This window comes from Falco naumanni, chromosome 10 (assembly GCF_017639655.2).
Source record: "Falco naumanni isolate bFalNau1 chromosome 10, bFalNau1.pat, whole genome shotgun sequence".
Lineage (NCBI taxonomy): Eukaryota > Metazoa > Chordata > Aves > Falconiformes > Falconidae > Falco > Falco naumanni.
Genome location: NC_054063.1, coordinates 27,803,558 through 27,831,434, shown reverse-complemented (window position 1 = coordinate 27,831,434; position 27,877 = coordinate 27,803,558). Strand labels below are relative to the sequence as shown.

Genomic DNA, 27,877 nt, shown 5'->3' with positions numbered 1-27,877 from the left:
TTTTGCCATAGAGACCTTTGGTATCCTCTCAAAGAAACTGTTGTGCACATTGGCTTTTGTATATGTACCTCAAAAATGTCACTTTCTTCATTTTATTGAGAAATTTTTGTTCTCTGTTACACAGCACTTGAATTACAATTTTTTTTTTAATTATTCAGAAACCCAGACTCACTGTTTCTTCTCCAACTTTCCCACACTTCATCCCATTCAACAGGAGTACAGATCATTAAGATAAACTCAGTGCTTAAGCCTTCTGTAAGTTCAAAAATTCACCACTTATTTTTACAGACGGTTGCCTGTGCGAAGTTTTAAACATGTTCATTCAAGTATCCCGGTACTGTGCTCTTGGCTTCACATCTGGGAGGCTTCCTTTAGTCAGAAGTTCAGCACTTGCTTTCATGAGGATTTTTAAAAGTAAGATTTTTCTTACTGCTGGATTAACTTTCCATTACCAGTGATGAAGGGTCTTGTCAAGGGCTGATAAGGGTACAGGTTTTGTCTGTATTTAAATAAAGGATTACCTTTTAAAAAGTTATTTAATATATAAAGAAGGAAATGTACTAGTTCTCTTTTCTGCATAACAAAGGATAAATTAATTTAATATTGGAAAGCTATGTCTTTGGAGACATGTTAAAGCTTGATGAATTCATTTGTTGTGTTACATCTGAATCAGATGCAGCTGTAGCCTTACAGTATAGAATGTGGGATGTTTTTTTAAAAGAGGTAGAAAATGAAATTTAATTTTCCCTTAAAAGCTACGGCTATGCAAAGCATTCCTTAGGCTTAGCAATCCTCTTGCTCTCTTCTGCCTCCTTTTAAGTATCTAAAACTTTAAGAACATGGGGGGCATGAGAGAGCAGTTCTGATGGCTTTTTTCGTGGAGGAACAAGGAGAACAGCTTGATGGGAGGGGAAAGGGAAGTCCTGACACACAGTTCCTAATGCATGTGGCGCTTGCTCCGTGGCAGCAGCCCTCTGCTGTTTTAGTCAGCCTGCTAAGTTGATTGCAACGATGATTATTTGGGTTTTTAGAGTGTTACATTTGTTTCAATTCTGTTACAGAAGCTGTTAGGAAGTAACATTTACCACTGAAGTTTGGACTCCTATTTTTAAAATACAGTTTCGGTAGTTTATGTGTAAAACTGCTGATGTGGTTGATAAGTTAGCAGCATGCTAGCTTCAGCTTCCTTACTTCTGTGGTCTTTTAACTTGAAGTGTAGAAATAGAGTGTTACTCTGTTAATGCAAAAACATCCTGCTGATGTTGACACCTTTCTGTCTTTTCATATTGTATACCATCCTCCTTCAGGCCAGACATTTGGGGCTTTCCTGTGCAAAAAGTAAGTGCTGGAAGAAGCTTAACTCATCCTATTTGGGTAGATAATGCAGCCCTGGAGTGAAATAGTTTAGTACCACAACATGCCAGTGGTACTCTGGCAGTGGAAAGTGGTTGACTGCAGATGAGAATGAGAGGGGCCAAGGCTGCTGTACGGAATTCAGAGCGAGCACACGTGGCAGTACAGTAAAGAGGAGCCCTCGCTGCATCTTGAACAAGGTTGTGCACACACATAGTCATCCTGTTAGATTTGCATCTGATTGAAGGGGAATACATCTTCTCACTGTGCAAGTCTGAAAGTATCTAAGTAAGCATTCTTCATGTGATCATGCTTACTGCTCCCGTTAGAGAAGCTTCACACATAGAAGCTGTGTTTGATCAATTAAAATTCTAATGCAGCCGCTTGCCCTTAACGAGTTTTGCAGTCTGTACCTCTTGGTAGCTACATCCCAGTGAGCTGCTCTGCCCAGAGAAGCACTGTCATACTCGGGATTTATCACCTCCTCAAGATAAGTCTCCATCACCTGCCTAAAGGTCTGTTGTCACCTACCGTTGCCTCTCCTCAGAAGAAGCTGTCATGGAAATGTGGCAAGGTGATGCCACAACTAACACATTAGGCCAATGAGCCATGCTGACATGAAAGCAAAGTGACTTTGGAGACGAATTATAACAATAGTTTCATGCCTTCAGCATTCCTCAGCATGCTGACGGGGCAGTAACTGGCACACGGCTCTAGGGAAAGTCTTTCCTAAAAGGGCATTTCTGGAATTAGGCTTGTTTGTTACCCATTAAAACAGATTTCAGGCTTGCTACTTCAGAGGTCCGGGATAAATACTTCTCATTTCCTTGGCACAGAGGCTGTCTTTCCACCAGAGCTGTCTTGTGAGACTGAATCCCAGGAATAACTGAAGTGCAATGAAGGAAAAGTAGTCAAGATACTTGTAGTTCGAGTTGGGATGTTCCCTGTGTGGCTGTAAGGGACCCTTCAAACATGCTGCAGCACAACTTCTCTGCTCACTGAGCAGGATATTGCAGGACAGGAGCTAAAGCCCTCACATTCCTTGTGTATGTGTTCAAGCCTTTGCGATGCCGGGAGGAGCCTCTCACACAGCATTCACCTCCAGGTATGGATGGTAACATAATGTTTTTGCAAAGCCCCTTTATAACAAAAAACTGTATCAGTGCCTTAAAAGTTGAGGCAGTTTTGAAAGGCATGAGAAACTGTTGGCTTTGAAATCCTGAATTAATATGGTTGTAGCAGCATTACTTCTATCAAGCATTGTGCAGCCCCTTGTGGTACGTAGTAGTCTTGTATTCATCACACTTCTAAAAGAGGAAATACAGGAACATGCAGCAAAACAGAAGGGTGAGACTTCTGACTGCGGTTAATTGCGACAAGTTGGTGACAGACAGATCAAGGAAAATTCCACTTGTGGACAGAGTCTTTTGCTCACTTTTAGACACCAATAGGGGGTTTCTGTTTTGCGTTCTGTTTTCTAGAATTTTATCTTGTCACAGAAATCATCTTTCATGAGAAGCTTTTTCTTCAAATTCACAAATGCTTTTAGGGGTAGAGCTGTCACACACTTTGTGGAGATGTAGTTCCTAACACTGGGTGACTGTGCAAAGCTGAAGTCTCTTCATCCTGCTGTAATTATCTGCACTACTCAAAGTGACGCTGCTGGCAAATGACAACAATGGACAAAACCATAAGAATCAACAGAACCACAAAGGTATGTCTGTTTTTTTGAGTACTGCATATAAACAATTAAGAAAAAAGGGTGCTGGAGTAAGGTTTGGTGTTTGAAGTCAGCATGATGCTTGGTGATGTCGGAAATGTTTGGTGTTCTCATCCTGAGGTGGACAGAAGGCTCTCTATGATGCTCACGAACCTAACGTCTCCCTGCGCTTTTTCTTGTGATAAAACTATTAATCTGAAGAAATGTCTTCTTGAGGAGGACTCTGAATAAAGCAGGATTCCCAAGCAGCGCATACCTGTGAACATAGCTTCAAGGTTGCGCCTGTTTTACTGCTACCCTGTAGCAACATTAGAGACACGGTTATTTTGTCAGAGACTTGCAGTAACAGTGCGGGTGACCTGTTGCATGATAGATAATTAATTTCCCTACATTACACACAACACAGAAGAAATTGTGAAGTACTGTATTTGTTTATTTTGAAGGACTGGAACTTGTTTATAAGGTTTTTTACATTTATTTGTGTATTCATATTGCATCTAGTATGATTTTATATTTATACATAGATAAAATACCCTGCTGCAGCTATAAGGGTTAGAAAACGCTGAATCTTGACTCAAAGTCAGTGCCTTGATTGTCCTACTACTGTCTGCAAGTCTAATGAGAAGTGTAATGGAATTATTATTTTCATCCTCAATTATGATCTCAGTGTTTACTGTAAATAAACTGCCTCCTGGAAATTTGATACAAAATATAGTGTAGGGGAAAAAGCTTGGTACTACCTCGGTGAGTCACTTTTTGCACTCAAAATTTTCCATTGAGGCATATAAAGATAAGAGGACTATTTTTCATGTTAGGTCATCAGAAATTGATGCGGGACATGTTTCATTTCTATAGAAAGTTTCAATTTCTAGGCATGATATTTTCTGTTTTCTCAAATGGATTGCCAATGGCTAAATAAATGTAATGGTAGCAAGCAGATTTCCTGTTCTACTGGGCGGTCTTTAGACACAGATGTAGCACACCCAGTCAAGTTCAGCTGAGCAACAACTGAAAAAGTCAAATTTATTTCTGCTATATAATTTATGAACTGTTTATAAGGTTCTTAATACCCTGGCAGTACTGTTTATTATAACATTTGAATGTTAAACTTACTACGAAAATACTAATGATGTGTTTTTTCTACTATCTGGCCTTCTTGAAGCACCATGTGCCAACCATCAGTAGCTTTGCAATTATCACTGTGCCCCAACGATTCTACCTTCACGAGGCACACCATTTCTGAAAATCAATTCAGTATGTGAACGCAGCCAGAGAAATTATGTTACTTCTTTCTTGTTGTATATACACCTGTGACATAGTCTGTGCAGGAAATGTTGCACCTAATGGTGCAATTCAAAACACGGTCAGCATGACGGGCTGCACTTGGGAAATAGTTCTCGTACTGTTTGTCATTGTCTGTGCTGTTGCCAAAGGAGAAAAAGGAGTGTTTTTTAAACACACATTAAGCTGATCTGAAGCTTTTCTCTCCTTCCAGAATGCCCAGTTCACATATTCCCATCTTATCCACAAACAAGTGCATGAAGAACAATGTCAGATTTGTTTTTGTGAGCTCCTCTGCACCTGGGGGTGTGCGCACCTACAGCCCAGTGGCTTTAGGGTGCCCGCTGTCACCCCCAGCCTCCACCTCACACGCCTGAGAGCAAATAACATGTTGCAAAATGGGATTTGCCAGAGCTAATACATTAAGCAAGGAGTTACTTAAATAGCCAAGGGGAAATACTGGAGAGAATGGTGAAGTCTCCACTCTCCTGGGCCTCAGACAATCACTTTGGGGCTGTTCCCAGGGATGCAGTCCGGTGGAGGTGCACTCAGTGCCCAGCTTTCCTGGGAAAGTCTTAGAGGTAAAACTTTAGTTCTGTCATGGACAAAACAGTCTTGACTGTGGTGGGCTGACCCTGGCTGGCGGCCCCGCGTCCCCCAACCGCTCTGTCCCTGCCCCCCTCAGCCCGGCAGGGACAGAACATACAGCGACAGGCCCGTGGGTCGGGGTCAGGGCAGGGAGAGCTCTCAGCCATCACTGTCACGGGCAAAACGGGCTCCACTGGGGGAAATGAGTTTAACTTACTGCCAATCAAATCAGAGTAGGATAATGAGAAATAAAAACAAAATCTTAAAAGACCTTCCTCCCATCCCTCCCTTCTTGGTCTTCACTTCACTTCGGATTTTCCCTCCCCACCAGCAGCACCGGGGATGGGGACAGGGCTGGGGTCAGTCCCTCACAGCTGTCCCTGCGGCTCCTTCCCCCTCACAGGGAGGGCTCCCCCACCGCCCTGCCCCAGCGCGGGGTCCCTCCCACGGGAGACGCTCCTCCAGACAGTCCTCCGCACGCTGCCCCAGCGGGAGCCCTTCCCACGGGCTGCGGGTCCTCGCACGCTGCCCCAGCGCGGGTCCCTCCGTGGGCCCTGCCGGGAGCTGCCCCAGCGCGGGTCCCTCCGTGGGCCCTGCCGGGAGCTGCCCCAGCGCGGGTCCCTCCGTGGGCCCTGCCGGGAGCTGCCCCAGCGCGGGTCCCTCCGTGGGCCCTGCCGGGAGCTGCCCCAGCGCGGGTCCCACGGGTCGCGGCTCCTTTGGGCACCCCCTGCCCTGGCGTGGGGCCCTCCCCGGGCTGTGGGGGGGGATCTGCTCCCCCGTGGGCTCCGTGGGCTGGGGGCACAGCCTGCCCTGCCAGGGGCTTCACCACGGGCTGCCGGGGAACGGCTGCTCCGGTGCCTGGAGCCCCCCCGCCTCTGTCCTCGCTGACCTGGGGGCTGCAGGGCTGCTGCTCTCACACCGCCTCAGCCCTCTCTTCTGCTGCGATTTTGTGTTGCACAGATATTTTTTTCCCCTTAAATCCATCACCCCAGCGGCGCTGCCACCGTGGCCGATGGGCTCAGCCGTGGCCAGTGACAGGTCCAGCTGGGAGCCGGCTGGCACGGGCTCCACCGGGCGTGGGGGAAGCTTCTGGCACCTTCTCACAGAAGCCGCCCCTGCAGCCCCCCCCGCTACCAAAACCTCTCCATACAAACCCACTACACTGATCCAGGGAATTTTCACATGATGTAATTTATTGCCAGTTAACACAAACTTCTAATCACTGATTTGGGTGATTGAGAAAGAATAAGCTGTGAACAATTAAGCAAGCGCCTAAGTGAGCATGTGTTCTCCCCCTTTCCCATCCCAGCTTGCCTTATTTCTGTGTGGGGTACACCCAGTCTGCCCCAGTTCCTTCAAGGAGGTGGTGGTGCAGAGGCATGGGGCTGGGGAAAAGGTCTCTGGCTGCTGCTCCGTGACTGTTGCCCCTTTTCCTCCGCTCCTCCACACTCCTGCCCCTGCTCTGGTGTGGGACACCCTGCAGCCACAGTCCCTTGGGGGTGTCCCTGCCCCAGCACGGGTCACCGGCTGTCTGGGGGGGATGCCCCTGCCCCAGCATGGTGGGGATCCTGTCTGGGATTAATTCAAGAGAATATTTAATTGTATTTGGAAGTAGTTTTGTGGCCACAAATTTCGGCTTTGTTACTTGTATTTCTGGACCGTTTCAAATGCTGGTAGCACCTGAAAAATTCCAGGGTCGTAAGTGAATGGCTGCTCTCTATCTCCTGTGTGGAGTGTTCGCACTAGTAAAACTGCTGGTTGTAATGAAAAAAGGAAAGGGAAAGGGAACCCCAAAAAACATTCAAATGAGCTGCTTTGTGCCAGGAATTCTCTCTCATTTGGATAACTGCGTTAGCTGTGTGTCTGCTCCTAGCCCCAGCCCAGAGGTGTAGATTTTGTTGAGAAAGCATTTTCAATTCAGTATTTTCTATTCAAGATGCATTGTTTTTTGTTACGTGATTGTGGGTTTGGGAGTGAGTGTCAAATTTCATCTTGAAGCTACTGCGAAAAGAGGAAGGAAAATACTTTTACCAGAGAAAAGTACAAAGGCAGAACCAGTAAAACTTTGCAAACCCCAGGATATTCATGAGTACAAAGCAGTAAAACCTGTGCATTTGCATAAGCATAACCTGGGCAGAGCTGTTTACTGAGCAAATAGCAACTATTATTTAATGATATTAAAGATTTTTTTTTAATAATCAAAGAAATAAAACCCTTCAGCTGCAGTTAATGTTTAGCTTTCCCTCTCAGGGTTTCTGCCTCCGAAGAGTAAGATTATTTTGCAGGGATTTCTGTAACAGCAAAGGGGATCTATTCAATTTTCTAAGGACCCAAACATGACAATTTCTAAGTATATTTAAAGTATATTAAGTTAAAAAAAAAAAAAACAGGGGTAAACAATGATGCTGCAGAAACGCTTCAAAATCCAATCCATGCTGCTGGTTCAGCCCCGCTGCCCCACGTTTTCCTGCAGGGATACAGTTGCAAAGCAGAGACAAGGCATTTCCCCGGGGGTGTGCACGGGGAGGGACATCTGTGTGTCCTGCACCTGGCCCTCATTAGCATCAGCAGCTGCAGGCCAATTGCACCCTGGAGATAATTTAGCTCTGTAATTAGCTCCCTTGGTTCCCAATTGCTGCTCTCCTCGGGCTCCCAGTGAGTGCAGTAGGAAGTGGAAGGGGGCTGAGCATTTGCTCTCCAGGCTTCCAGCCAGACCCTCCAGTGCTCCTGCCTAATCTGCTGGACTGGGCTTAGAGAGAACTCATCCTCCTCCTTCTTTGGTGATGGAGTAACTGGGAAATAGGAGACAACAAAATGAAGGTCAATGTAAGTATTAGATTATTTCTATTGCAGTTAATTGAATGGCTTTGCATCTTTTGTAGTGGGAGCGTGAACAGTGTAGAGTCTGTGTCTGTCAGGATCCCTTTTCACTGCATGCTCTTGATCTTACTTGCACATTGCTAGCAGAGCATATGGTCTTAAGTTTTAAAATACGATCCAAGTTAAGCTGAAAAAAATGCTTTATCAAGAATACCAGTATGGTTAAGAAGGGTAAGGTTTTGTATATGCCTTGTTAAAAAGTTACCATGAATGACCCTGGTTGGCCAGGAGGATTCCCTGTGTTCCCCATTTTCTTGGAAATAATGAGTTTAAATGACTAATACTTGAGCTTGCATTTATCAGAAAAAAATGATAATTTTTGCACTGACTACTAGAAAATGAGTAATGGAGATGTTCTAACAAACTGAATCACTCTTTGAAGAAAACTCATTGAAGTTACTTGACATGTGAGCCTGGGAAAGCCTGTGCACTCTAGGTTAGCAATTGACCATGTCCTGCAGTGCTCTTTGCAAAGAGAACTGAAGCTCGAAAGAGGAAAGGAGTGGTGGCAACGTTTGTTTTTAGGAAATACTGCTCTGGGAGGAGGAGGGAATACATGGATGGAACAAATCCATTTTATAGTCATATGCTGATGTTTTTGCCCAGACTTCCAGCACAGCGATCCTGCGGACACCCAGCATCAGCTTGCTTTGTGCTAAGCAGAGTTTCTTTGGCTGTGGAACTGACCCTTTCAGCCTGGCGATGCAGCTGATGGCTGGCAGCTGCGATGCGGGGCAGGGGCTGCGTGGTCCCCATGTGCCCTGCGTTAATGACAGGGAAGGGGCAACGTACAGCTGCTGCACGGGAGCGGGGGGGTGTGCTGGTGGCTAGGGCAGGTGAAAAGCCATCTGCTGCTTTTCCCAGAGAAATATTAAAATTACGGATAAATACAACTTAGTGCAAAAGGGGACTCTTAAAAAAGAACTGGCATTTCTGGGCATATAAGTGCAATGGGAGAGCTGGAGGAAGCTGCCGTGTTTGGGCGTTGTGCTGTTGCTACTGATTCATTATGAATCAGAGAACACTCACCCCTGAGCCTCAACCCCCTCGGCTGCTGTCATTCTGCCACTTCCAGGGAATCTGCAGAAACCCCACCACAGGTCAGACAGGGTGCAAGGACAGCATCCTGGTCACGCTTGTGCACCCAGGAGGAAGAATTCACTGCAGTGCCTGCAAACGAGAAATCTGCAATTTGCTCCTGATAACCTCTCCCAAGAATTTTTCGCCTGTTCCCCAGGTAGGCAGAGGAAGGAGAGGCAGGACCCTGCCCTAACAAGTCTCTGTGAAGCATCTATTGCTTAGCAGGCAGAGGGAGAAAACTTGTACTCGACAGAACTTTGTGTCCTTAAATCCATGTTTGGAAAGTAACGTTGTAGTAAAAAGTAATTAAGATATTAAAAGGTTTAGAAAAGTCAAAAAGTAATTTGGTGCACATGGGCAAAAACTTTTAGCTAGAAGGAGGAACCAAAGCCCAGCATACATACATACGTATTCAGTTTTATAAACATCAGGAAATGGCAGTTTATTTTTCCCTGAACTTGGGCACGAGACCACACATGCCAAAATGCTGTGAATGGGAATGAAATCCTGACTGCACTGAAAACGGGGCAGGGGGTGGAGTGTCTGTTGGTTGTAACACAGCTGGAATTTGATTAACCACATTGGTGGAGAAAAGAGAGTTTGGGGAAAATTAACAGAACAGCTTGTAATTCCCACCTCTGTGGCGCTCTTATTGTGAAGCTGCTCAGCTTCTAAGTGGTTCTGCCTGAATTTTTAAACTGGTTGGTTTTTATCAAAAACTGATTTGATCATCCAGAATTTAAAACCTGCTGATTAGCAGCGGGTTCTACCCTCTAAGAATCAATTAACTGTTGAATAGGCAATCAAAGCAACTGCTGACATTCATTCCTTGTTGAAGCTCGTGCGAAAAGATCTGAAACTTCTGTATGACCAGAACACTTATTTTCCAAAATATGCAAACAAAACACAAAATACAGTAGAAGGACCTTCCACAATTCACAGAAAATGTTGCTCAGGAAGTGGGATGTGCAAGCCCCATGGCCAGGAGAAAGGCACATGCATGTAGAGAAAGATGTGAGTGTTTAAGGTAAATTCTTTGTTGTTTTGTGGATGTTGTTGGTGTAAACTCGGTCTACAATTAACTGAACTGGGTAAAATTCAACTTGGCCTACTATTTAAAAGGGGACTTCCCTGGGAAGTGTGTTCCCAGCTAACGGGGCAATGGAGAATGTTTATTTCTTCAGCTTTGTTTGGAGGTGAAGAGATTAACTGGAAACAGTTCTATAAACATGTCAGAGGGTGCCACTGATGCATGAACATAACTGTTCAGCGAGTACAACCCACTGCCTTTATCTTCCATCTCCTCAAATATTTTAAGTCCCCTTTTCCTGCAGTAAAAGTGCTTACAGATAATATTGTGTAAAACACAGCTGAAAAATATTTATCTGCATCATATCTCTTGTTTTTATATTATTTCAGTAGTTGTTTTAAGAGGTAAACTTAAGACAGTAGATGAAAAATATTTTTTTAATTTGAAATGCTTTAAGTACTACAGTACCTATGTATCACCTGAAACAGTATGTAGTAGTGACTTGATGTTTCCAAATACAAACTGAGTGGGAAATGGGGGTGTTGAGAAATTACTTTGGCTGACTTGCAAGCAAGATGCTCAAATTATCACTTGATAACCTTAATGGATTTTTCTAGTGATATTTGTGTACATTTTATAAGGACTTTTTTCTTTTTCCTGTTACATAGTACTATAGGCTGAAGGTAGGGATTGGGATGGGGGAGATGGGGGTTTTTACAACGGGGAGAGTTGCCTTAGCACAGATATTCATTGAGTATGTAAAGCACAGATGTCAGTCTGTGTGAGTACTTCCATTCTGAGGTTACACAATTTTGCATTATAGAATTGTACAATTCTGAGTTTTACTGACTCTTAGTTAAAAGTTTCCACTCTCCTCATTAATAAACATGAGTTAACAGCTTTCATTCCGAAGACTCCCAAGGGCTGGTAGGTTTTACAGTAGGAGCACTGCTGGATAGGGACACACAAACAATAAAGATGTAAAAAGTCAGTTTGTAGGGGGAGTTACTGTTTTAACATCTGATCTACGCTCCAATAAAAGGAGACACACAAGAACTTTTTTTCACACCTCAGTTAACTGAGCCTGCGTTACCAGAGGTCTTGCACTGTAAACCCGTTCAGTGCGGTGGGCTCGCTGGATGTGCCTAATTGGCATCGCTCCAACGTGGCCGCAGGCTCTGCAGGGGAGAACGGTGTCTGGGGCAGAGGTTGCAAAGGACACGGGCTCTGCTTTCTGGGTCTGTGCTCTGTCATCATCTCGTTAAAGTCTGCTCAGTGAGAGAAGAGTAACAGTGCTGTCTGCCGAGGTGCTTTCTCATGGGGTGATGAACTGGCTTTTAAGATGTTCTTTGTCTTAGGAGATTTTTTTCAGGGCTGCTGACAGGGAAGAAGGAACAAATGTCAAAGAAGGAAAAATGCTTTGATCTCATCTGTGTTGCTTTACTACTTATTACATGTTGGTTAGTGTAAGGACACATTAATGAAACCACATAAAATAACAACGAACTATATGCAGCTGGCCCTAGATGGCATTTTATGGATGATGGTGTTAGACAGCCAGTTTCCGCTCCGCTGGTAATAAAGAAAAAATGCAGTTCCCATTAGCCCCAAAGCACAGCTTCCTCCTAGCTAAGCATCCCGTAAGGTCTCTGTGATCCTGGGAATGCAGTGCTTGTTTATAGTCAACGGCAGGTCAGAGATGCTTCTGCTTACATGACAGTAAGGGGCTGCCACAGTGATTCCTTACGTCTGTCCTAGATAGCTGACAGCGTCGATGGGGCCCAATTCCTGACGGGCAGCTCCCCATTATGTGAGCCAGAGCCTGTACCACAAATAACCTCACTCCACATAACTGGAGACAGACTTGTCAGACCACAGCTATCCGCGCTGTCAGATCGGGCACTTGCCTGCCGTAAACCTCCTGTAACTTCTGTTTATAAAATTGCTCCTGCTGTTGTTGTGATCACAAAATCAATTGGCTGGGATGAGTTCTCTTAAACATGTCTCCAAAAAAATGAGATTTCTTTGGAAAGCAAATGGGAACAGATTTGGCATCCAGTGGCTTGTCAGTAACTCTAGTTCGTAATGTGAGCAGATGGAGCCCGTGGGATGCTGAGCTGCGGAGCTGGCGGGGGGCTGGATTCCAGTAAGGGACAGGGCACAAACAGGAGATTTGGTGGTTCCTTACCCAGCCTCACGGTGCTTTGGCTTACCCAGCATGGCCATACCCTCCTCCTGGGAGTATTGCTTAGAGGTTTTGTTTCAGTGGAACATGGACATAAGCAATCCAGCTTTCATAACTGACACAGCTCAGTGGCTCCAGCAGGTTTTTTTCTAGTGCTATGGGATTCAGTATCGCCTCCAACTTCACTAGGAAGTTGGCTAACCTGTAGCTAGCTCTTTGCTGCCAGAACTACAGCACTTTCCAGTACTAAAGCTAGCTAGTTTTATGTATATCCTATAAAAAGCTAAACACATCAGCACCTGTGATGCTAGACACTGCTGTTTGTTCCAGTTTGTTTTATGAGTATTAGGCTGATATTCAACATCTGCTTCAGCATCCTGTGCTAATGCTTGTTGAATCAACAGCTGGGACTCCTAAAAACTATATGGAGCTTAAATGAACAGTACTGCCTACATTCCTTTGGTGATAACGCTGCAGAAAAGAAATGCTTCACGGTCTATTCCGCAGCAGCCTGGGTGCAGTCAGGTCCTGAGAGGCTGGGTGAGAAACCAGAATGCTTGGAAAAGAAACAAGAAACAGGGGGGACTTACTAGTCCTGTAAATAAAGGAACAGAAAATAAAGGCAGACCTGCTTGACCTGTGGTTTTTATATCTTGTTTTTGTGGAGATTAGAATGCAGCCAAAATTATTTACTTCAGTGGTGTGGTGCTGCTTGTGTTGCTTTTGCAATGTACTGCTGCAATGTTCTGCTAGGCTGTGGGCACTGAAAATACACAGAAGACTCTTTCTTTTCACGGAAGATGTTGGTGTGGGTTTTTTGTTTTGTCTTAGTGGTTTGGATTATTTTGTTGTTGCTTTGCATCCTCATATCGCACTGCAACAAGAAGCTGTCTTTTGAAAGAGTTTTCTATGGGACATTCCTGTAGCTTGCTAGGTATAAATTACTAATATACTCTGTGTTACCCTCTCTGGAGAACTTGTAAAAGGTAGAAACTAGTTCCAAGACAACAGGATAACAAATCTTCATTAAAATGTCTTCCTAAGCTTCTACCATTTTTAAAATGCACTGAAAAATGTCACTAGGGGCTGTAGGCCAGTTGGATGCTAATGCCTGTCACTGTCACCTGGAATTGTATCTGTACCAGTGGCTGGCTTATCAAACCAGTGATGGGCTGGTATTCCTGGAAGAAAATAATGAAAAATTGAATTCTGTTGTGCACTTAGCAGTGCTGAAACTGAGAGTGGATGGAAAATATTTGCTCTCCAATTCTGTAGTATGGACCATGTGTCCTGAAACTTGAAATGTAATTGTAGTGTTGCTTTAGATGGAAGAACCTTTTGCTTTTTTTTTGTTTTGTTTTTCCTTCCTCCTCCCTGCTGCCCCTGCTATTTGAGAGCTCCACTTACTTGCAGAGGTCTCAGTCTTCCAATTTATTCATGTTCTGTAGTCTCTAAGCGGGGGCTTGTGTCCATCACTTCTCTATTTAAGGTCTTAAATTTTCCAGTTCCAGCCTTATGGATAGGATATGAGATGATCTATTAACAGATTTGTTGTTCTAGCTAGGTCAGGTTTCCCAAAGTGTCCTATGATTATTTTTTTTTTTTAATTTTAATCCCCTGGTTGGCTTGCAATTGAGATGATTTCAAACACTCCTGGGTATTTGCATTGCCTACAGATGTGACCCCACATGCCCTGATTTGAGCCCCACAGATCGGAGACCAGCTTTCAAAACGTGAACCACCGTGTTCTGCTTTCAATCGGTCCCTCACTGTGGGCTGCCTGCCCTTGGATGTTTGCACGGCTTTATTGGCAAAGCCAAAGGAATGTGTGCTGGGCTTCGAGCAGAGACCCCTCTGTTGAAAAGGTTTGTGACTTTCATGGTGTGAGTTTAAAAATCTAACTTTTCATTCAGTGTGGGTGTCCCTAACATACTCATCTGACCCTGCCGAGCGAAATGTTCGTTTTGACAACCCTTCTGTGGGGTAGCTTAGCTGTTGAACAGAACTGACCCCTCTCTGTTGCTGTCACTGACCTGGTTGTTTCACTTGTTTTGCAGCAATGCAGACCTAGCAGTGTCTAGGCAGAGAGATGAGAGAATAGCAGGAATGATTTATCCTGCTAATACCTGCTGCAGTCCTGTGTGATGTTGCTGAATGGGAAGAGTATCTCCTCACCCTGCATAACTTAGGTTGTAGTCTGCAGTTACTATTTGCAGAAATTCTCACTGAGTGTACAGGCCAAATTCTGTCTTAGTGAAAATCGGTGTACTTACTCTAAAACAGACAAGACTTGAAAATAGATTTGTAGTTTCATATGTCAGTTGATTAAAGAATTGGGCCCAATGGTGTGTTTAGTATGTTACTTCCACAAGAAAGACTTAGCTGGGGAAATATTGATGTTTAGACACCTTTTAAAACCATACTGTGAACCAAATTTTCCTCTTGTTTGTGTTGGTGCAACTAGGAAGGACAGGGCTGTTTAATGCAATAGGAGGGGGCTCAGTTCCTGACTCCAGGCTTCCTGGCTCCGCCACAGGTTTCCTGCGTGCACCCGGCCAGGGCTCAGCATGCCTCGGCCACCTCTGCGAAAGGGGGGGACCTGCTACCCTGCCTGGCCTCTTCAGGCCTGAAAAGGTCTTTCAGCGTCTGTACAGCATCCAACAAGGCAACCAGAAGCATTGCTGATGAATAATAGGAAAAGCTCCCATCTTCAAGGCAAGACTGTTTTAATCGGGCTAGGACAGGAGGTAAATGGGACTGTTGTCCATTGCTGGCAGCTGCTGATGGCCAAGCCCATGTATCATAGAAAGGCCATTGTTTGTGGCCACCCCAGCCAAGAAATGCGTGCTGCTGACAACAGGCTGTTTGCATCAGCTGAGCTGACAAATTGGTTTTCTACTGCTGCAACTTCAAGCCAGCTGTTGCTTTACAGCAAATGCTCCGGGCAAAAATACAAGGCATCATGTTTCCTATTTGGGTGCTATCTCTTTGGACATTACTTGTACTTTCTGATAAGGAACTAATGCTGAAGCACAGCAGTGTCCCACTGAGTGGGAAGCAGTCAGTCTCGTTTTAGAGCTGAAAGTAAATGGTATCTTGCACTGAAAAACACTGTGTCTAAGGCTCTTTCTACCCTTTGCACAAACGCCTTGGGTGACTAAAGCTACCTGCTGATGCTACTCCTCATTCTTTTAACTGTCATCTTGTAATGAGTAAGAAAATACCCAAAATAAATATGCTAAAAATAAAATGTGGTGATCTACTTGCCAGAAATGTACGGGCTCAGGCTCAGTGTCTATAGATAAAATGCCCTGTGGTGAAGAAGGTGGGAAATACTCATATTTGCCATCTCGTAGATTTTTGTGGTCTTGGGGAAAGTCACTCTATTCTTCCTTGGATTCCCATCTAAGAAAAAATTACGTTAAGAGCACTCTATAAAGATGCTGCAAGTTATACAGGAGATGGTATTGATATACACGTGGTGTTTGTGTGGTGGAAAGAAACACAGACACTGTTTCGGGTGTGCTTACCTGAAGATAAGCTCACAAATGCACTGGCCTACTGTGAAGATTTAGCTATTTGATGTCACTGTGTGCATAATTAGATTTTTCCTTGAGCTAATGTGTCACATAAATCATTAGCCTGGGATGTTCTGAATCAGTAGGATCCAAGTCTGCAGTCTGGGGTGGGCATGGACACAGCCAGCTGGAGTCTGGGTCTTCACAAGTACCGCAGCCCACCGCTGCTCTTCAGTGGTATTTCTGCCACTGGTGTTACCAGTGGGCACGTATTAACTCCCTCAGCGTTGATGCTACTGAGAGGTCTGCCTTCGTAAGGCTCTGAAGAAAGAATAAGCTTAAAGGAAAATAAGCAATGGGAGGAGTGCTAGCTTATGGTTTGGGTTTGGGGTGTCTTTTTTTGTCTCCAGGTAAGAAATAATTTGCTTTTTATGTGCGGTTGAAGTCTCCAGATAAAGTGGGGAGCAGACAGGAAGGCGTAAGTTGGTTATTTTTGGATGGTTGATGCATTTCCTCTGCAGCTTCTGACAAAGAATTTGCAGAATGACAATGGAAAAAACACCTATTTATCATACAGAGATGTTAATAAATAATGTCTAAGTAATGAGCGTTAGCAGTGCTCTTGAAGAAATTTGTGGGTAAAGGTGATGAAGAAATACATGGTAGTATTACCATCTACTTCTTTACTGCACTGAACAGAGATGCAGGCTGCAGACATTTAACTCTGCAACCAGCGCTCTGAGAAATGTTGTTTAATGTGAAAATGGGCGGACTTGAATTCATCTGAAATTAAAATGGAGATAAAACCCAAACTAATTAACACTTCTGTTGGTGTAACAGTGCAATGTCGGTGTTTTTTCTCTCTCCAGAATACTTTGGCGAAGGCACTATATGACAACAAGGCAGAGTGCTCAGATGAGCTGGCCTTCCGCAAAGGAGACATCCTGACGGTGCTGGACCAGAACGTCATCGGCAGCGAGGGCTGGTGGAAATGCTCCCTCCATGGCAGGCAGGGCCTGGCCCCCGCAAACCGCCTCCAGCTCCTCGCCACTTCTCGGGCAGCCCTCCTGCCTCCTTCCACCCAGGGCGACTCCGCAGAGGCACCGGTGGGCCAGCAAAACATCTACCAGGTTCCCTCCACTCCCAAACCTACTGTGTTGTCCTCTACCTATGAGAAGATGGAGGGGTGGGTTAAATCTCCAGCTAGGGTCTCTACCCTGCCTGCCCAAGGAATATATCAGGTACCAGCCTTGGCTGCACAGCTGCTCAGTGAAAGGACCCAAAGCTCGACAAGCCAGGTAAGAATATAAGCAGCTATAAAAGTAACAAATGTTAGTATTAAAACGGTCATTGGGAGCAGGAAAATAATAAAGGCTATTGGCCTGGGCATGTCAGTGGAATTTGCAGCAAAGCTGTTCAAATAAATGGTGTTTAGGAAACTGCCATCAATTCTGCTACAGTTTGTAGCACTATGTGAGAAATGCTGTTATAGGCAACATATGACTTTCTATATTCTGTAGTCCCTCACTTTTTATGACATTTTAAAGCAGCTGTAAAATAGGGCAGGAAGTAAAGAATATACCATTTGTTTGGAAGAATCTAGAAATTATTTCCAAACCTACCCCAAAGTTAAAATAACAAGACACAGAGCCCTTTCCTCTGACAGTCTACAGCATGTGTCCATCCAGAGTCCTCTGGGCACACGTGGGGTCTCTGCATCCATCTGCACAATAACATGATTCATGTTATTAATGAATTAATAATAAATAATTAAAAAAACCCTCAGTCTTTGCTGTGTGATGATTGCTGTCTTTAGTCCAGTTTCTACTATTCCCAGGCTCTCGGCAAGCTCAGAGCGCTGCTGCCTCTCTCTCCTGCTACTCCAGGTAGTCGCTACACTTGCATGAAGTATCAGCGCCTACTTTAGACCTGCTGGAGGACACAGAAGTTTGGTTGTGTGGCCAGAATCAATGTCTCTCCCAGCCTGTTTTTGCTGCTGCCAAGAAAGCACCCAGGGTGCATGGGATAAGAGCAGCCACCAGTCCCCCCAGTTACAGAGACCAGTTGCAAACCTGGCTTTCCACCGCTTCATTGCCACTGCTTGCTGGGGCCTCCCTTTTTCTCCTTGCTCCTTGTGTTTGGCATTCAAATGAAACATGGATGTGGAAGGTGTAATATGACTAAATGTTGCATCGAGTATCTTAACATCAGAAGCTTGTGGGTTTTTTCAGTGTGAAGTGAATGGGATCTCTTGTGTAATGAAAGGTAAATAGAGCGGGTGGGGAGGGAGTTCAGGTGCAAGTTTTTGTTCAGTCCCATGAGTTCTTCAGTCCTAGCTGGCTCTTTATTCCATGTATGAAAATCATGTTAGAAATGTTAATTGAATAAAGAAAAGATCACCTCTGAACTATATAGCCTTTTAGATCGATTTAATGATCACGTGATTTATGGAGCTCAGCCGGGCACCTTTCCTCCCACTGTGCGGAAAGGCAAGGTGTGGGATCTGAGGTGCTGGTTCCTTCTGTGTGACAAATGGGCGCTGGAAAGCAGACTGACTTGGTGTGTCGCTGGTGACTAAAACCTAATTTTCAGCACTGCAGCTGCACGTCCAGCCTTTGCATACAATTACTGTCACTGCAAGCTCAAACTAATAGCTACAAATGACCCTTTTGCACTTGATGTGATCTGATTTCTTCACATTCCTAACCCTAAAGAAGCCATTTGCAAATTGAATGCAAGATTTTGGTACAGATTTTCCATGTTTTGCCATCAAATTAGGCTGAAAATGTTACTTACTGTTCTTTATCTGAATGACTGGCCCAGCAGAAGAGCTCCTTGGCTAGTCCTGTCATGAGTCTCTACACCTAAGCATCATTTACTCTAACAAAGAGGGGGGGGGGAAATGTCCTAGCCTACTACTATTATTTAAAAGTTCAGGTTTGCCTGAGCTGCCTCTTGCACGGCATCACAGCTGTTCCCACACCAGCTGTACCACAGTGGTCCTGAGCCATGCGCAGATGTGCAGGGTGGCTCCAGTGTGAACCGCCTGTGCCAGTGCAGAATGAGCCGCGGTGCTCCAGACCGCCCCATGTAGATCCTATGGGACAACTGGCAAAGTTTCTGGCATACTCAGCTGTCCTCTGAGCAGCTGGGTAAAGCCACCATAAGTCTTTGAGGGAACTGGTTGAAAGCAATAAAACAAAATCCATCGAAGCCTGTGTGCTTTCACCTTAGAGGAAAGCCGCGTCACTTCTGCCTAATGCACCGGGCACCCTCATGTTTTACTGTGACTGAAAGTACTTTTAAAAAATAGCAAGATGTGACATTCAGTGAGTTTCCTCTTTGCTGTATGCTGAGTAAGGTTTGTCCATCTGAAAACAGACCTGGGCTAAGGATGGTTTTCTTGATACCGCTTTTACCCTGTCTGCTCAGGCAAGTCTCTTTTATGCCTCTTTGTGCTACGAGCTATCCTGCATGCAGAGCGCCGAGAGGATTCCTGTTCGCTCCTCGTTCCCTTTCTTCAGATGAGAGCTAAGCTTTCACAAAGATGAAGTAGGCGCTTGTAAAGCTAGCGTCTTGTTCCTCTGCCATGTTTCCACTAAATTTAGTTGCTACAATACTTATATGATGGAGAACACTACCTCCAATTTAAAATAATTTACTGTGATGTCTCACCTCCAGCAGTGCTTCTGTGGGTCAGCAGTTTGCAGTAATCCTTTCTAGCTAGGCTAAACCTGTGCTGAACAAACAAAATTCAATGTTTTGGGGGTTGATTTAAAAAAAAAAAAAAAAAAGAAAAGCCCTTTCCCAGCGTTTGTATTTTGGCACCTTAACTAATTGTCCTGCAGATCTGGTCATGGCTCTTCAGATTTGCTTTAAGCAAACAGGAGAATTAGCCTGTAATTGAGTACTGACTAATGATGTAATTCCCATATCGGGCTGTTTGTGGAGCTGGACAGGGCATCAGTGTGACTCTGTTTACTCCTTCCGAGTGAGACTTTCATAACTACAGAATAATGCACCTCAGCCTGTACCTTTTTGATGCTTTTACTCTCACTGAATAACTTGACCTAATGGCCTTCTGGGTCTGGAGAAGTAGAAATTCCCCTACATTCTTTTTTGAGTGGTTCTGCTTTTTGGGTAGTCTAAAGATTTAAGCGATAACTGAAGCTGGATTTTCTATAGATGTTTTTGCTCCCTCGGTTAGTAAGGCAGATTGTCTTTGATTTGTCTGTGCCAATTCTTATCTGAAATAAAGCAGAAATGCTGGTAAAGGAGAATTATGGGGAAAAAATTACCATGCCTACTTGTAAGGTCAGTTCCTGTCTCTCACCATCAGTGAAGAGCTGAAAGGTTTTTAATCACTGAAGGGTGATTACTCTAATGGTGGCCTATTCAACTGATTTTTTTTCAAAGGTATCCTGAGCTCACTGCTCACTACAGCTTTCTCATTATTGTTTTTTCTCCCCCTCTAAGCATCTGTTTACTCTGCCAAGAGCTTGCCGGGCTTCAGTCCCAAATATCAGGAGTGAAGTGTACGATGTTCCGTCCACACAGCACCGGGAGTCCTTACCCACACAGGTGAGTCCTGCCACGGTGTCGTGTCTGTGTCCCACAGCTGGGACCCTGTAGGATGTCAGAATAGATTTTGAGGTGTGTTTCCCTGTTTGTTTTTTGTAAAATTTGGCAGAAAATCATCTATTTTTAGGGAAGTTCAAAACCTAAAGCAGTTCTCCTTTAAATCTGTTAATGTTCAGAGAAATGTGTCTTAAATCCAATGTGTGTCTGAGATAAATTCAGAGATAAAAAACTTTGGGTTTTACCATTACTGAGTTCCAGGGTGCCGATGAATTCTTAGTATCAGAGTGTCAAACTCTCTGCCTTGGTTTATCCATCAGGAAATGTGCTTTCTCTCGCTGTCATTTGATCGGGAAGATAGCAAGGTGTTTACAGAAGAGTCATTAGTGCGTGTACAAAAAAGTAACTAAATGTCACCCACACCACCTACCTCCCGGGCAAGAAAATGTAAGGGATTATTAGATTATGTAACATGATGCACTCAGGGTAAGGGCAACAAGGGACGGGAGCGTGTCGGCGGAGCCTGCCCGTGTGGCAGCACCAGGGTGCAGGGCTGAGCCCGCTCCAATTCATTCATTATCAAGCTACCCACGAGCTTCTTGCATTACCCGCTTTGTGTCAGTGGGGCAGGCCCTGCTCAGACCCAAAGTCAGGCGTGAGGTGGCGGCTGCCTTGTGCCGCCTTGTGCCCGCCACCCTCCCGCGCAGCACTGCCCGAAGGCCCTCCAGCAGCTCCCTGAAGGTTCAGTGTGACCCTTGCTGACCGAACTAGGAGCTACAGAGTACATGACCCAAAAGTCTTTGATTCCACCAAAGTCTTCAGTGGGGTCTTAAACAATTGAAGCTAACCTTTTTTTTTTTTTTGCCTTTGACTAGAGTGGTGCCACTCTGCCCACTGCATGCAAGGGCTCTGTGCTGGTCAGATCCACCGAGTGTTTCCAAGAAGAGCAGAAGCAACTTTACAACATCCCATCCAGCCCAGAAAAGGCAGGAGCTGGTGTCCAGAAAGGCTCTCCAGTAGGCAATGTAAGTAAGACTTGTTGGACACGAGAATAATCTCTTATTACTGTGACATTGGGTACATACGCTGAACCTCCCTCAAGAAGATCATGGGGATAAGACCAGCACGTCTTCAGTGCAGTACTTTGTCCTTCACATTAAAGAGACAAATACTACCTGGCTCCTGGACAGTCAGGGTTCCTACCAGGACTAGGACTACCACTGAGTGTGCATTTGCTTTTTAGACTGCAGGCAACCTTAGCTTCTTTTTATGACAGTGTGAAAAGCAAATTCAATACCTGACATTCTTGAATGTCTGTTTGTAATATTTAAGCAGATAAAAACTAGCTGTCCTCATTCCATGCAGCACTCTCCTGTCACCTTTTTTGGGAGCGGAGCACACCTGGCTTTGGTGTGTGCGTGTGTCAGGCTTCCCATCTCTTCCCCACTCTTTGACAAGTACCATCCTTGAAGAAAGAGCTGATCTGAAGTTTCACGACAAAGAACATGCCTCAATGGAAACTATTAGTTGAGTGCCAAATATTTCAGGTTTCCTGAACAGTTTTAGGATCCAGGAGAATTTTGACAGGTTCCTTATCACCTACGCCCAGGGCTGAGGTGCAGGATCTCAGGGCAGCTCATCCCAGCACAGGAAGTCTGAGGCTTCCTGATTCTGTGGGTTAAGGAGAAGTGCTGTAGTTTCTTGGCTGCCCCACGACGAGAAGCCAGTCTGGCACAGAACCTGTTCAGCAGTGACAGCGGGACTGGTGCTACCCAGAACTAGGGCGCTGGCATATGAGCAATTGCTCATTGAAGCTGGCATTCCTGACGTCTTCATGGCTGTTAGCAATTGTACCGACCAGCTGCAACAGCCTGAGAACAGGTTTCCTTTCAGAGACATGGCTTATTGTTGCTTCCAAAATCAAATTTTCTTAGAATTCTTTGTTCATGGACAACTTGGAAAACTCTGGCTTTGAGCTAAAATACCTTTGTCTGGGCTCTCCTTCTCACGCACATTTTCTGCAAATGGGGAAGCCTGACCTGGCCAGTTCTTGCTAAAATTTTTATCACATGGTGGTACCCTCAGTTGTTTCTTGTTGCTGCATGCTCCTACAGTTCCCTACACAGCCTCATGCCTGTGCTTTATGCTTGTAAGGCATCCAGGTACAATCTCTCCTGAAGCACCTATTAGCATTAGTCTGGATTTTCTTACACAAGAAGTTGTCCTGCAGTCGCGTTTTTCAGCTTGGGCTTCAGCTGTACACACACATACTTTTAAGGCATTGGGCAAGATTCATTATGCAAACCTGTATGAAGTGAAAATTTAAACTCATTGCAGTTATTTGAGAACAGTCAGTGGTGTCAGTGATTTTTATTTTTTTTTTTTTTTTTTTTTTTGTCAGGGTATGCGTATGAACGGGGGTGGGGATACTGGAAGATCAAGTGTTTTCTTATGCAGATGCTAATAAAATCTTCATCTGTAAAATGGAGTGCTTAATGTTGCGTACTAATAAACTGGCATTTCATTTTTGTAGCCATTCCAGAAAACTATGAGTTTCCTACTCCAAAGCAGCCAAGGAAGAGCCTACAGATTTCACTGGCTTGGGGACACTGCTGTATCATTTGATCACCTGTACTCAAAATGTTTTAACCTTCATATGTGCAGCCCGTGCATTTTAGAAAAAATAAAATAAAATTATGGGCTAGCCTTTTTATGGTGCAGTTCCATTGACATTACTGGAGTTGCATACATTTATGTGCTCTGAGAATTCAGTTTTGTTTCTCATCTCTCATTTAAAAACACCATTTAAAAATCCTGTGTGCTCTGTTGCAGTTATATGATGTCCCTCCCAAAAGAGAAACTGATATTTCAGAAAATGAATCTCGGAAAAAGTGCTGGGGCCATTACAATACCTTGCCAAACCCTCGAAAGTCAGAATGGATTTATGATATTCCAGTATCACCTGAAAAAACAGGATTAAAACAAAACCCTTCTGGCCATTCCTTGGAGAACCAGGTGCTGTACGATATACCACCAGCCAGGTACAAGGCGCTACCAACTAATACTGAAGCTAAAGTTGTAAATCCACAAATATATGATATTCCACCAACACAACGGAAATTAACATTTCCAGATATCCATCTTTATGACATTCCATCTTCACGGGACATGCTCCTTTTGCCACATAATGGTAGCTGTGATGTACCCCCAAGTCTTCTGGCTCCAAAACCTAAGAATCAGATCTCTGAAGAAAACGTTTATGATATTCCAAAAGGTTTGCCCACTGCTGTGCAGTCAAAGAAAGAGATGGAAAAAAACGATAGTTCTGGGCACCAAGCATACAGTGCTCCTCCGCAGCTCTCAAGTGATGCCAAATTAGAACAAGACAGGTTATCTGTTTCCAGTGCAGACAGCAGAAGCAGCACACTCTCTACGTCCTCAAACTCTTCTGCTGAGTCTCTTGCTACATCATCATCAGAAGAGCCTGCCAAAGAAATTAAACTGGACCTTGATGTAGCCATAGAGACACTGACTGGATTGCAGCACAGTGTATCCAGCTCGGTTGCAAGTTTAATGATCTTTGTGAGTAGTAAATGGAGGTTACAAGAACACCTAGAGAAAAGCATTGAAGAAATCCACAGAGCAGTCGATCACATAAAAGTATCACTGGGAGAATTCTTGGCCTTTGCTCAAGTCATAAAGGTAAATGCCTCTTACGTTACTGATAACAACCTTCAGACCAGAATTAAAAAGCAGCTAGAAATTCTTTTAAACTCGTTCAAAATTTTAACAGAAACAAGAGAAGCTCTAAACAACTGCAACTGGTCACTAGAGGCTTTGGTCCTCAGGAAACCTCAGAATAACCCGGATGATCTTGATCGCTTTGTTATGGTAGCCCGCACGATCCCAGATGATATCAAGAGGTTTGTATCCATCATCATTGCCAATGGAAAGCTTCTCTTCAGAAAGAGTGAGAAGGAACACGAAATGAAGCAATCAAAAGTGAACCCAGAATACAAAATGGCAAAACAAATCACAATGCCAGGAAGCCTAGAAATAGATTCACTTCAAAGAAGTACTCCTGATAAACCCAACCAAAGTCAGGTCTCTTCTGAGAAACCAAAAGAAAATGCCACTGAGGACTGTGATTATGTTCAGTTACAGGTTGGTACAACTGAATTTTACTGTCTATATTCTTGACCGTTTGCAGATATTAAGCTATTAGCACTATTTTATCTTTGCACTAGCGCCAAATTCAGTTTGCACTGCTTCCTGTTTTACAGACTTTATGTGAATTCAGGATTTTGTAAGAGTGCTAGGTGGCACATGTAGAACGATCACTAATTTTAAGTAATAAAGAGAACTGGCATTTGAGAATTTACCCAGGCACCCAGCCAGCCAGCACCGAGAAAAGGTTTTTAGCTTGCCCGTTTAAATTAATTTGAGAGACAGCTTTTAGCTGGAGATAAGCAATTTGTTTCTTCTCACTAGTAGTTCTCTTCTTGCCAGTACATTTTATTTGTTTGACTCTGACATGACTGTACAAGAGAGATTAACTTTCTAAGTTGAGGTGTATTGGAAAGCATGCTTTCATAGGAAATTTTGATTTAATAAATTAAACTCTTACTGTGAACTATCAAATTTATTAGAATAATTTTGGATGTTTGTTAGAATCATTCTCCTTAGACTGCTGAAATATCTACTAAGAATATAACTCCTGTTTTCACAAAGAAATGCTGACTTGTCCTTAGAACTTAGGAAATGTTTTGGTTTGTTGATGTTGGTTTCAGTCTTAGTCTTGCAGGATCAGACACTAAATTTCTAGTGGGGAAAATGCTACCATTGCTTCTAATACACGTACCATTGTCGTCTGCAACATGAAGGCTGCATAGCAAATAATTGTTTCCACCTGAAATAAGAGAAAAACACATTTATATTTGACTATAATATTTATTTATGTACACCATTTCACCTTTGCTTTCACTTTGATTTTTAACAGGCACAGAAGATCATTTCAGATAAAGAAGTAGCCAAGAAGAATACAGATTCAAAACCAAAGGTATTTCTGATTTTGAAAACTAACAAGAACTTCTAGTCCCTGATTTCTGTGCTTGCTAAAATTCAAAGCAATTTGCATTTGGACACACATATCTATACATAGTGATCTATTTGTTTTCTCATAGTTCATTTTCCTAGAACTAGTTCTTAGAATTACTGCTGAAAACCTATGCAAAGCATTTAGTTTCCTCAAATGTAACAAGCCACTCTTAGTTTAAAGTCATACTATTTATTTGCTTGCCTTTGTGCATCATTTGGGATAAAGCTGTGAGAGTTAGTATTTCAAAATGTTTTGTCGTGCACTGGTATAACGATTTGAGTTCCTTGTTATTGTACATTTTTAATGTACATATAATGTACATAACCCTCCCCTCATGAAGTCAGCACCATTAAAGATCAAGTCAGAATATTTTGTATTATCTGAAAGCTTGAAGCCCAGACTATATAAAGGATTGATGTTTAGCTACAGCACTTTGTGTGCTATCCATTATTAAAATTGTGTTCAGTTAAATTTGTTTAGGGGAAAAAAGGCCATCAGGAAAAAACAAAAACACCACTTTGAAGCCCAGTACTTTGTGGAAAGAGAAATGATTGTAAAAGACTCATGGGCTGGGGCAATTTGGAGACAATTAACTAACCAAACTCCCTGTAAGTGAACAAATGTGAAGAATACAGGGTAGAGCAAAAAAAGAAGTAATCAGTGTGCCACCAAACTAAGTCTATTTTTTTAACCTTTTTTCAGGTTTTGCCATCTGCAAAAAGTACTGTAATTCAAAGCAAGCAGGACTCTGCAAAGAAAATTGCTCTCCCAGACCACTGTAAGCTGTGTTTTTGTGCACTTCACAAGGCAATTGGTGTGTTTACTAATAGTCTGAACAACAACCAGCCACCTGAAGTCTTCATATCCCACAGCAAATTGATCATTATGGTGGGACAAAAGTTAGTGGATTCTCTCTGCCAGGAAACTCAAGAAAGAGATGCTCGGAACAATATTCTCCACAGCAGCAGCCGGTTTTGCAGCCTCTTGAAGAATCTGGCTCTCGCCACCAAAAATGCCGCAATACAGTATCCAAACGCGGATGCCGTGAGGGAACTTCAGGATCAAACTGAGGAGCTGTCTAAGTACACACAGCAGTTTAGAGCAATGATGGAATGAAAGGCATTTCACTGTTTTTACAAATTCTCCACTGTTGTTGCTCCTTTGGCATGTGGTAACCAAGGGGGAGGCAAAAGCAGCTCAGTAACACACTGGCTTTCGGCCACCTCTAGGAACTCCTGCTGGGCAGTTCCCTGGGTGCTGTGCACTTTCAGCAGGTGAAGATCTGCACAACAGCAGATGCAGAAGAGGATCTGTTGTAGAATTAAATCTGTACTTTCTTCTCCATTTTTTAGATCCTCCCTGGAAATATTATTGCAGTAGTTGGTCAGGAATGTTTGCTGTGTATTAGAACAAAGTTATTTTATTATCTGGCTGATTTTTTTTATTATTATTTCTATATATGTCAGATAAATATATTCCCCCCTTTTTTTTATTTGGCTATGTAAAGTCTCTCTTTAAATTTTGCTGCACAGTGTTCTGTAACTTATGATAGCCCACCACCAACTATTTCCTGAGGACTTTACTCAGCATTTGTAATTATAGTATCTTTTTTAAACAGCTGCAAAGCTGATTTTTGTTTTTAATATACAAATGCAACAAATGTATTACGGGACAAAAGCTGGCAAGTACTACACTTAGCCTAGATGGTAACGGGAAATACTCCAGCTAGTATCCCAAGCGCAGAGGAAAACAGACTTCAGGGAGTCTCTGGCTCCCGGTAGATGTACGGGGAGCGTGCCTCAGCCATCCTTTGTTGCAGCCCGAAGCTGTTCAGAGCATCGCTCCAACTGAAGCAGAATGTATTTCAGTCATGCAATAGGCAGAGGCTCTGGACAAGCTCTTCCTACGCACTGGAAAGGTGATGATGTCTCTTGCTGGGCCCCGCGCTGGCTGGGCTGGCCCGGGGTTCCCAGTGGCCCTGGCTGCGCTGGCCCGTGTCGCTCACTGCTGTCACCCCCACATCTGCTACATCCCCAGATTCTTTGTACGCGTTATTTGTATTTCTTCCTCATTAATTTATTTTAAAGCTTTAATCTGAAATGTCAGTTTCTTGGTGGTGTTGTAGCTGCATCTTTGCCCTGGGAATGGACAATGGGCGTTGGGAGCAGCTGCAGCTCCTTGGCACGGGCCTGTGGGCAAACCAGCTCCCTCTGCCCCACGGTTTCATCTTCGCTTGGCAGCCGCCATTTTTTATACAGTTATTTAAGCCTTCGACATTTGTAAATATTATTGTTTGCACATTCAAATGCAGTAACCGCGTTTCACATTGCCTTTCTACGTTCTACACTACGCTCGCTACCGCCCGCACCGCCCCCTCCCGCCTCAGCCGCCCGGGGCTGGGGACCCCACGGGCAAGAAGGGCGGGCGGCCCCTTTCTCCTCAGCGGGGGCGCCCCGGCCAGCCCGGCCCAACTCGGGGACCCCTCCTCTGGCCGCAAATCCCCTCGAGCGGGTGTCCCGGGGTGGGGGTCTCCCCACACAAAGCGGGGAACGCCTGCTCTGGCGAG

At 44.1% G+C, this 27,877-nt stretch overlaps 1 protein-coding gene across 3 annotated transcripts; it reads left to right on the top strand.

Moving 5' to 3' along the window:
- The first annotated feature begins 4 nt into the window (after positions 1 to 4).
- On the top strand, positions 5 to 27,411 carry CASS4 (Cas scaffold protein family member 4). Of its 3 annotated transcripts, XM_040609796.1 has the most exons (8): positions 5 to 3,067; positions 13,794 to 13,982; positions 16,505 to 16,933; positions 20,112 to 20,216; positions 21,089 to 21,238; positions 23,046 to 24,377; positions 25,213 to 25,272; positions 26,014 to 27,411. In XM_040609796.1, exons 2-8 carry the CDS (start codon positions 13,908 to 13,910, stop codon positions 26,425 to 26,427), a joined length of 2,565 nt encoding a protein of 854 aa, XP_040465730.1. In that variant the 5' UTR covers positions 5 to 3,067; positions 13,794 to 13,907; the 3' UTR covers positions 26,428 to 27,411. The 3 variants fall into 3 exon arrangements, with proteins under 3 accessions (XP_040465730.1, XP_040465731.1, XP_040465732.1); XM_040609797.1 differs by lacking the exon at positions 13,794 to 13,982; XM_040609798.1 differs by lacking the exons at positions 5 to 3,067; positions 13,794 to 13,982 and adding an exon at positions 7,631 to 7,768.
- The last annotated feature ends 466 nt before the right edge of the window (positions 27,412 to 27,877 follow it).

Coding starts and splice junctions, on each gene's coding strand:
- CASS4 (XM_040609796.1), top strand. CDS start 13,908: ATGTTTGCACGGCTTTATTGGCAAAGCCAAAGGAATGTGTGCTGGGCT. Junction 16,934..20,111: donor CCCAAAGCTCGACAAGCCAG/GTAAGAATATAA, acceptor TCCCCCTCTAAG/CATCTGTTTACTCTGCCAAG. Junction 24,378..25,212: donor GTGATTATGTTCAGTTACAG/GTTGGTACAACT, acceptor GATTTTTAACAG/GCACAGAAGATCATTTCAGA.